Source organism: Platichthys flesus, chromosome 22, assembly GCF_949316205.1.
Source record: "Platichthys flesus chromosome 22, fPlaFle2.1, whole genome shotgun sequence".
In the NCBI taxonomy this organism is placed as follows: domain Eukaryota; kingdom Metazoa; phylum Chordata; class Actinopteri; order Pleuronectiformes; family Pleuronectidae; genus Platichthys; species Platichthys flesus.
The window spans coordinates 7,378,386-7,389,024 of record NC_084966.1 but is presented as its reverse complement, the minus strand read 5'-3'; the positions used below and the strand labels follow the sequence as shown (position 1 = coordinate 7,389,024).

Below are 10,639 nucleotides of genomic sequence, written 5' to 3'. Positions count from 1 at the left end.
AGCAAAGGCCACACCTCCACCAGAAAGAAAAGAAAAGAGACACACTCACATATCTCATTTCCATATAATTTAATTTCAAAAATAAATCTTTTTTTCATATCTCTTCACCCACAATAACTCCATAAAACATTACAGGATTTCTGGTAAACAAATAGAACACTTAAATACACTATCATTTATTCTATAACCTCTGTGTTAAAGCAGTAATGTGACAGCACGACATCTCCATGGACACTATCAAACAAAATCCCTCAAATTCATATTGAAACTCCATTGATTTACACTTCAATGTTATCACACTCAGGGTATTATAACGGGTTTTAACCATTCATTTTATACATCATCTTCTTAATGCATTACCTGTGTTGTTCAAGGGTTTTAAATTTGCCAAACTTCTTAAGTTGTTATTAGAAGTTAGAAGTTTCATCTTCAGGTACAAATGAATGACATTTGAAATTGAGTTCTTACTTAATATTCATGTATTTAAAAGAATTACCCCAGATTAAGAGTAAAATAATCTATACATTCAAGGACCATATTATATTAATGGTTTTAAATGGGTTTAAATTGGGTTTTTCTGAGGGGTGAAAACACCTTAAATGTGATCGACAAACTTCAAACCCCTTTAATCATTCACAAAATCTACTGAAACCCCAGTTTATGTTCAAATTTATGGATTTAACCATTTTGCAATGAATTGGTATTAGAATGTGATGCTTATAATTAATTATAAAAGATTAGCGGCACAGTTTACGGGTATTTAGGGAGTAAGAACCCCTTAACAGTGACCAATAAAAACAAAGGCTATTCCTCAACTTAAAAGTGCTTACATTTTTAACTCAATGATTACCTCAAATCTATTAAATCCACAAACAAAGCTCATAAAATGTACAGTCCATTAATTTACCAACAATCCTTTGTCCTGAATCCCTCAAAATGTTATTTATTTGAACTTGAAAATACCTTAGACACAATCCCAAACATTTAATGTGTTTAGTTTTTCAAATTCAAACAATCTCTACTTAAATTAAGGTGCTTAGTGTGTTTTCTGGGGTAAATTAAGGATTAATAACAGGATTATTGTCTTATAGTGTTTCAAGGGTACAAAGTCAATACCCCCGTGTTTTGAGGTCATTCAGACTCTGAGTGATCTCATATTCTTCTTGAGATCTTCTTATTTTAGAGGAATTCATCTGTATCAGTTCACAGACCCCCCCCCCCCCCCCTATAATGCCTCAGCAGGAACCCAAACTTCTCCCATCCTGTAGGTAGTTGGTCATGGTTCCTGTTAAGCTTTACAGGTTTGTATTTGGGGTCCATGTCCCTCAAAAGGTGAAGGAGTTCAGGTTCCTTTCTGTCCGTTTGAACCTGTTGTCTCCTCCTTCACCTGCCGTCCTGGGCCATGCCCAGCGGGTGGAAGCGACCAGAGTCTAGCAGAAGCCTCCCAAGCCAGTGTAAAAGTTGAGAGAACCAGTGGATCCCATCACCGTGGGGTCCAGTAGTGCCGGCCCAGCTGTGCATGAGCCTGAGCGGGGAGAAGGCCCAGTGAGCCAGACAGTGTTGGTCCACCAGGGCGTAGCAGGATGCGACCACCCCGTCCACCACCACTGTCCCCTGCTGGGTCAGCGGAGCAAACGCCCCCCTCTTCTCTCTCAGGGTGACCTGCGTGATCTGAGACAGACGTCCCTCTCTGTGATTCTGCCCCGGCTTTCCCTCTGACACCAGCACACACTGCCCCGGCCTGGCATCGCTGGCATACACAGTCCTGAGGGTGCCAGGGGCTGGCACAGCCCCCTCTGAGCAGTTCCCCTCAGATACAAATATTAGATGGGCGGCGGTGAGAGACAGCTGCGTCCTGGATTCAGTCTGCAGAGTGTAGAAAAGTTTCCGGGTCACTGGGTCACGGTCCAGGAAGGTCAGGACTTCGCTGTAAACCAGCTCACCGCTGCCGTCGCTGCCCGACGAGGCCAGGACCCGTTCACCAGGCTGCAGATCACTGATGGGCTTCTGACCGCCGCTCTCCAATGTGACCAAAGCCTCGCCGGGGAAACAACCTCCAGACTTGGCGGCCACTGAGTGGTCTGAAAGACAAAGAGACAGACGGGAAGGTTAGAGAAGATGTCTTCACTCCTGAAGTGCTCATTCCTGGCAGGAAAATAGAAAAAGGACAACATATAAATCGTGTGTTCCGTGTATGAGACAGTTGAACTGTTAATCCTGATCTTAAATCATATTTCTGACTACTTGAAAGGATTATTTTACAATTGTCATCTTTAAATGATTTCCTTTTTTGCAAACCAGTTTGACCTTAAAAGTTATAAGTGTGGCTTCATATCTGGAAAGGTTGACATCAAAATGGAAGAAGATCTTGCCTATTATGACTACTATCATTTTGATTGTAGAAAAAAAAGGAACAATTTTATTAATGTTTTTGGCAAGAATGAGCTTCTGGAAAAGGGCATGTAAACATAATAATCTTTCTAACTCCCTTTAGCTAAATATTGACTTTTTTCTTTCCTGACACGGGACATAAAAAGAACAATAACTGAGCTGCCGGGTTAAAGCTCTGTGTGTGTGTGTGTGTGTGTGTGTGTGTGTGTGTGTGTGTGTGTGTGTGTGTGTGTGTGTGTGTGTGTGTGTGTGTGTGTGTGTGTGTGTGTGTGTGTGTGTGTGTGTGTGTGTGTGTGTGTGTGTGTGTGTGTGTGTGTGTGTGTGTGTGTGTGTGTGTGTGTGTGTGTGTGTGTGTGTGTGTGACACAATGTGTCCAGGCCCTGGACAGTGACACTCGGGGACTGTCTCAAGTCTATCGCGAGACAAATATTTGGGGAAGGCAGGAAAGTCAAGGCCAGGTGATAAGATAAGTCAGGTGAAGGAGGAAGGAGCAGAGCAGGAAACTCAGCGGCAGGTTAATCATCTGACGGGTCCACACCGAGGTCCACACGCAGGTCACATGGTTAAAACACATCTCCTGCATGCGCAAGTATTTTTTTATTCTATGATTGTCTATTTATTTCATCACAATATCAATTGTTGTTATTTTATCACTATAAACGGTTTAATTTGCTAAATATTTGATCATAATTGTATGGATTTGCTTATTTTTTTAATATTTTTTACAGCTCCCAGCATGTGTAATGCATAGCTTCTATTCATTTTTTTAATCATTCATAAATAAGAGGAAGTCGTACCTTGTAAATCAAGATAAGTTAAATCGTAACTTAGAAGGTCACAATTTTGACAAATAACGTAAAAAAAGACTTTCTTTTTTCTCATCAAACAAGAACAAATCTAATATACTGGTTTGTAATATTTCTCATCATGCTGATATGGAGGTCAGAGGTGAAATGGTGTGACTATTAATTCCTTTTTCTCATTTTTGAGAGTTTGTGCGTCAGTCGCACTCGTTTCTCAGTCCAGTCCATCTACAGGGTCCTGGAACTGTGCTGCCCCCTAGTGGCTGCTTCTTCTTGCTGCCCCCTCCCCACCCTAAAGTTAAGGATGTTGTTTGGGAGCTCATCAGTTGTTCCAACCTTTCTTCATCTGGGTGGATTTCTTCTACTTTGCCTTGTTTTGAGGAATTCACGGAGGAAAAACAGGCGAAATAAAAAATAAAAAAGGGAGAACAATAAAATACCAACTTGATTGGTTGCCCCTCTGATCAAGACAAGGACTGGGCCCTCGCAACCCGATCTGGGAGGGAAGGAGAGAGGAGGAGACACAGGAAGGGAAGAGGGAGATACAGTTGGAAAAAGGAGGGAGGAAGAAAGAGGGGGGGAAAAGAAAAAGGAAAAATCTCATTACCACTCGGTGTCAAATGTGTCAGGCCGTGTTTAAGTGGGTGTTTAAATTCTGATTCATTTTTACAGCAGTGTGCGATTTTCTGCACGTCTGTGCGTTCACACGCTTGCATTACTTTTCATACTGGCTGCACATTTTCCCAATACACACTGTACGTCGTCATGAGCGGCAGATAAATCAAATATGTAGAATGTGTGATGTCCTGACCGACTTTCCCGGCATCAACAACAAAAATAACCTGCAGACATTAGCAGCGGCTAAGAGTTCTCGTAACAACATGTGGGCTGAATAGTGTTGGGATCAGATCAGGGTGTAAGACTCTCTGAAAATGAGACTGAACCACAGCGACATGCAAGACGACGTCTATGTGAGCAACAGGACTGGAGCTAAACCAATAGGGCGTCTCCACAAAAGGGCTTTCCTGGAGGGCGGCCCAGAGAACAGCTGATTGTGTTACAATTTTGTGATAACAATCTTAAATTCTATGATCGGCTACGTACATGAGACTCGGAAAGGTCAAAGACTCTCTAACGAGGCCCAATGCCACTTGATTTCTGCCATAATCTTGGGAAACTATAGAAATTTGGGGTATTGGTTACATGTAGGGTCCCCCAGTTTCCCTGCAAATGGATTAGAATCTTTATCTATCCGGTGTCTGATTAGTCCGGATGCAGAGAGACCCCCTATATTCACAGAAGAGCTGTGGAATGACCCTCCTTCCATGTATGTACCTCAAAACTCTTTATTGCACTTTTTACATTATTGATGAAACCGTCCTCATTTCCTTTTAGTGCTGAAATCCTTTACAGAGTGTACCTCACAGTTTGAAATGTAACAGCCAGGTTTATGTCATTGGACATTCGGTCTTCAAGCTAATCAATCTGTGTTTGTTGAACCACAAGTTTTTTCAGGATGGGGAAACTTTCCATAAACAGGCATTCATTAACCTAACCTTCTGAAATCAGCAGATGTGTGTTTGCGTGCAGGAGATGAGCCTGCGTTTGTTTGAGGGAAGCCGGGAAGCCACGAGAAACAAGCCAATCTGAGAAAACATGGGGTGAGTGGCTGATGAGAGAGAAGAGGAAGAAGAGGAAGAGGAGGAAGGAGGGGAAATATAAGAGCGAGCAAGCGTTCATTTACTTTTATGCAAACAAGAAAGGAGTTAGTGATCAGGGGTTGAAATAAAAACTGTTAGAAGGAAAATAAAAGGGCAGCAGAGGCAGATCTATGTTAAAAAGCTGCTGTGGAGTTTCTGAACCTTGAACCAGAAAATCACTCCACTGAGACGTCTCAGCGCTAAAGCTTTGGGCATGAAGTGGAAATTCACTGCCGAGAAAACACTTGTAATGTGATTAGTAATATATCAGAGCTGAGTAGGGAGGGAGAGAGTGAGAGCTTTTCGTCGGCGTCCCGCTCAGATTACGAGGCTATGGTTTCCCACTGGAAGCCGTCGGCACCAGCCCAGACCCGCATGAGCACAAACTCTGAAAAGTTTCAGGAGAAAAGGCGTTGGTTTCTTGGACAGCGCCACCATGTGTCCAGCATGGGGTCGGGTTGGCGGACGATTCTTAACCAAGGCCGTCTTTTCTTAACATTATCCAAGTGTGTGGAGTTTCCATCCTTACGATTAAAATGTTAAGAGTTAGTTGCCTTGGCATGATATGTTGTTTTCTGTTAATTAAATGTTTTCCGAATAAAAAATGGCTCCATCTCATCAAGGGTCTATTTCGTTTTAAAGGAAATGGTGGGAAATGAGGTGGATGAAAGGTAGAGGACTAGTTTCTTTCGTGAGAGTTACGTCGTCACAACCTCCTCCACCCTCGCCCTGTTTGTTATTCTCAACCCTGCGCTGCCCTCTAGTGGATGTCACACCTCCTCAGTGTATTTTTTTGCCATCAGACGTGCAGAGACATCTTGACACTAGAACCCGCTGGATCTTTTCTTCCTTCGATTGAAAAAATATACGTCACGCGATCGAACGCCCGGCAGCCTCTCACCTGACTTGACGCTGCAGTGTATGTGGGCCTTGGACTCGTAGTAGACCCAGTCGAACCCGGCCTCGACGGCCAGCCGCGCCAGCATGGCGTACTTGTTCCTGTCCCGGTCTGAGGTGGTGATGTCCACCGCTCGGCCCTCGTAGTGCAGCGACTCCTCCGAGTGGTGGCCGTCCTCGTCCCAGCCCTCGGTGACCCGCAGGCGGACCCCGGGCCAGAGGTTCATCACCGAGATGGCCAGAGAGTTGAGCTTGTCTTTGCAGCGCTGCAGGAGAGGAGACAGAGGGACAGTCCCTGTATTACAATCAGGGACTTTATGACTGGTGATTGTTACTTGGGGAATACGGTTGTCTACGTTTAGCGTCTCGCAAAGGATTCAAAGTGAGGTTTGGTGATTGTGTGATCCAAAGAATGTAAATCTCCTCCACCCTGACAAATAAAAAAATAGATTACCATCTGCGACGTCTTCCTGTCACATTATTTAAGGGTGTTGTCACAGACTCGACCCTTGTACTTTTTTCCTGCAGCTTGCTTGAAATTTATGATGTTTTAGAAGTTAAAGCTCCACCCCCCTCTCTGCTACTGCTGCTGCTGCACTCAGAGCCTGACTCTTCACAAAGACCCATTCTCCCTGCATCCATCCACTTCACCAAACCCCCCCCCCCCGTCACCCCAGTCACCCCTCTCCCCCTTGTCTGTGGCTTCAGCTTCCCCACAATGCACCCCTGCTGTCCCACCTCGGCCTGATGTTTGCTCACTGTGGCGAGCGAAGGGAGACGAGAAGCTATGTTGGGGATGGAAGGGGGTGGGGGGGTTGAGGGTTTGAAGGGGGGACTGTGAGGTTATGGGGTGGCGGTCGGGGGGGGGGGGGGAGTGGGTGACAGCTACATGAACAAGAGGTCCTCAGCGTCCCTCTAAACCTGGAGTCTGGTCAGGGTGAGCAAACAGAAGGTGAGAGGGCCCATTGAGGGACTTGCTCGGCTCCCGCCCGCCCCACGTTGACGCAAATAAATCCTCCAGTCCGCCCCGTTTATCTGATCCACACCCAGGCGGCATTGTCAGGGCGTCACTCTCAATACAGGCTTAAACAGAAAATGACAAAAGTGGGAGGAGAATTACATTGATTGGCGTGAAGCGGCTATTTCCCATGAAGGCAGAAAGGTCACATATCACGATTTGATCGATCCGATTGGGCAGAAATGACAAGAAAAGGAAAAGTTTGGGTTTCAATCGAACCTGATTCAACAATGGACGAGGGCTTTGCATGAATATAATGAGATAGTGACTCTGGGTATTGTCCAAAATCCAAACTAGCAGGTTCTTAAGGTGAATTCTGACTTGAGTTTGCAGGGGTGATGCATTTTGGCTCTGGTCGGGTATTTCTTTTATTCCATTTATCATTTGTAAAATGTGAATTGAAACACTTTGTCTGCTCACTTCCTCTTTATGACCGCTTTTTATAATGTCAAAATACATTTAGCAGAGAACGTATCTGATTACATGTGAAGGGACGACAGTTTTATCCGAATTCGCAGTGAGACCTTTAAAGTTTGAACAACCCCAGCTCGCATGACTGGAGGTCATTCTGCAGCTATACGCACAGCCCCTGAATGCAAGTCTCAGTGATGCAACGTTTCCTGAATCTGCCCCAATTAAGGGCTGAAAACGGGGATTAGACCCTATAAATGTCTCTTTCCATGTTGGCTGTGATAAGAATAGCTCGCGGCCCCCGTGGCCACAGATGCCTTTTCACGGTGTTCACTGTGGATTTTAACGTCTCGTGTTTTCTCTCTGCGGTCAGAGCAACGAGGTGGACTTCATAAATCAGACGATAGATTTAGCTGGCTTCCCCTTTCAAGGTATATGGATCGACGGGGGTTTTCTGTCGGGGCGGTTTCGGCACTAAACCGCTGGCTGCACAAACATTGGACGCGCGGGCTGACAACATGCGCCTATATGCACACCTCCGCGCTGCAAGAAGTGTCCCTCTGAGCGGCTCGTTTAGTTTCATGTGGCGTCTAAAAGGCTTGTTTTCTTTAAATTAGGGGACAAAACCACCGGTGTTTTTATTTAAAATCAAACCAGTCTGCTTTTAGCTTTTAATTCAAACGCCCTATGCGTAAAAGGGGGGATCTTCGAGGTTTTACGCATCATCCCTACAAGAAATCCCCCTAAATTAATGAGGGTTAGCTTTTCCGTGCGTGAGCTTTAAAATGGTAAATGCAACATCCATGTGCAAGTTAAATGTGAAGAGTGGACACTTTTTGCATTGCGTCTTCGCCCCTAAACAGTCGCGTCAGTATGTGCAGCACGAAGCGCCCAGGAAAAGGCGAATAAAAACTAAAGGGGTGAAGAAAAAAAAAATCTGTATAATTAAGGCTTCGACACAAGTGAAGTGGGCTATTTTTGCACACGGCGAACTGCGAAAACAAACAAAAAGTAACACGGAATAGCAAAAGACAAACAGGAGGCTGTCTCATGCGGCTTGGAGCCCATAAATTGTGTGCAGGTCAGCGCCGCTGACGCGCGGCGGCGGCTTCTGGGTGCGCGCTGCAAAAAATGTCCCGTACGGAGGAGAAGCTTCTCATTAAGGGCTGCCTGGATTTTTTTGTTTCACGAACAAGGTTCAAATGAAACGGTTCCTACTTTTCCTGCAGCTGCATTTCTGCGGCTTCTCCAGGTTAGAACTTCTCAATTTTGTTATTTCTTTGCATTTGACACTTCGAAGACACTCAACCCCTGTTTGCACATCTTTGCTTCTTGCATTTAAAAGGCGTTATCTTTTACATTTCTCACTTCAACCAGGCTGCAGTGGGGGGGATATATTTCTTGTAGTGCGAGCAGAGAGGTGACAGCTCCAGACTGGGGGACTGTGCGCTCTCATTCCCCACGTGGGTCTGTGGACATAATCGCCGCCGCTCGGGGAGGAAGCCCGCGGTCAGAAATGCCAGATATAAATACTTTATTCCTGGGGAAATTGGGAGTCAAATAAATTCCACCCTGCGCCACATCAGTAGCGGTGTCGTAAAAAAATCTGACAGTCCAAAAGGCGACTGTTAACCCTGGCCAGTCGGACTTAGACGAAAACGGTAAACATCATACACGCTTGACCCGGGCTCTAACCAAATACTACTTTTTGCACCCCACCACCGAAAACATGTTGAAAAACAGAGGACACAGTGTTTTAATTAAGAGCGACCACTTTTACATATAGACGCGGGGTTGCCCTCGTTTTTACGCACGGCCTGCCCACTGAGGACCTCTGAAAGTTCATGTGGCACAGACGAGGAGCGCTCCGATCACGAACTGAGACAATAAGCTGCCGGGGTGTTTGGGAATCGACTGGACAATGACTTGTGCAAACAGAGAGGTTTTGTAATCGCTGTTTCCAAAGAGCAGCACTGCAAGAAAATCCATCTGAGAACCGCGTTCATTCGAGATAGATAGAAGGACTTGTGAAGCAGCCTCTGAAAATCAAAATCAGTGGATATCCAGGAGAAATGACACCTTCTCTTATTAACACGTTCAGATCCGTTTGGAGCAGCGTGATAAACCAGATTTGTTTTGTCAAGAATGATTGTTTTTGCAGTGACGAGCCTTGGGTCAACAAGAAATACGGGAAAAATAGATAACAGCGTCCACGCGTTTAAAGCCTGGGCAAAGTGCACCATAACGCGCAGGAGAGTCTCTTCTAGAACTGAAAGAGCAAGGGCTAAAAGGCACTACGGCAGCCGGCGGGGTTACCTGTGTCATCATGCGGTCTGCACCTGTGTTCTCCTCATCCTTGAAGATGATGTCGGGGTTGTAGTTCGGGGTGAGCTCCTTGAAGCGCTCAGAGTTCCGCGTTATTTTCCCCTCGTATCTCCCGCTGGCCCCTAAAGTCTTCTCGGCCACGTTGGGGCTGAACTGCTTGTAAGCGAGCGGCACAAGCTTCCTCTGCGGCCGCCTCTTGCCATAACCTCGACCCGGTCCACAGCCCTCGCTGACCGGCGAGAGGAGAAAGGCGCACCCGGCGAGGCACGTCACCAGCGTCGGGAGTAGCATTCCGCCCCGGGGCCGGTGTGTCACCCTCGCCCCCGGCGGGTGGCCAAACTGTCACCGCTGTATGTCTCTTGTCGTGTCCCCTCGCGTGGGTCCCCCTGGGCTATTTTAGAGTGGAGGTAACGTAGCAGGACTCATCCCCGAGTCCCCAAAAGTCGCCATTCCCGGCGCGTAAAAGTGGCCAGTGCGCCGCAAGAGACGAGCTGCAATGACCCGGACCTGTCCCGTGCGCTGCTGACACCCTCCTGTCCCGAGTGCACGCAGAGGCAGGGGCATAAATAGGCGAGGTGAGTTTATCTTGGCAGGCAGGTTCAAAGCGCTCTCTCTGTGTCGGAGCTGTGAGAAACGGGCTACAGACAGACAGGGAGGCGCGCGGTGCGTAGGCAGTCTGTGCCTGTTGGGCACGGCGGTCAAAGGGTGTCCCCGCAGCGGTTTCTGCCTCTCGGGTTTGTGCTCAATGCGTCCCTGTGGCGCAGGGCTGTTGGCAGAAATGGAAATGGAAGAGATCCTACTACAGTGCAGATGAGGTGCCGCGGGAGAAGAAGAAGGCCGCGCCCTGCCGGACCTGCCCTCTGCTCCGTCCTCTCCTCCCATCGGGGTGGCACAGGTCCCGCGGCCGCCTTCATCTGTTTATTGTCAGCCGGGGTTTCAGCCCAGAGGACAGACAAACACCGAGCCACGAGACTGTCCTGGCCGGCGCACGCGCTCACTCCGTCCTTTGGACCCTCGTCTCCAAGTCAAGACGCACGAGCAGGTGCACCCTTCTCAGACCTGCGATACTCTCACCCCCCCCCCCCCCCCCCCCC

At 47.0% G+C, this 10,639-nt stretch overlaps 1 protein-coding gene across 1 annotated transcript; it reads right to left on the bottom strand.

Annotated features, from left to right (window-relative positions):
• Positions 1 to 54: 54 nt before the first annotated feature.
• Positions 55 to 10,316, bottom strand: LOC133933288 (indian hedgehog B protein-like). The gene is made up of 3 exons (XM_062380281.1): positions 9,537 to 10,316; positions 5,796 to 6,057; positions 55 to 2,081 (listed from the first exon to the last, which is right to left on the bottom strand). The coding sequence occupies exons 1-3, from the start codon at positions 9,834 to 9,836 to the stop codon at positions 1,384 to 1,386; spliced, it is 1,260 nt and encodes a 419-aa protein (XP_062236265.1). The 5' UTR covers positions 9,837 to 10,316; the 3' UTR covers positions 55 to 1,383.
• Between the last annotated feature and the right edge of the window lie 323 nt (positions 10,317 to 10,639).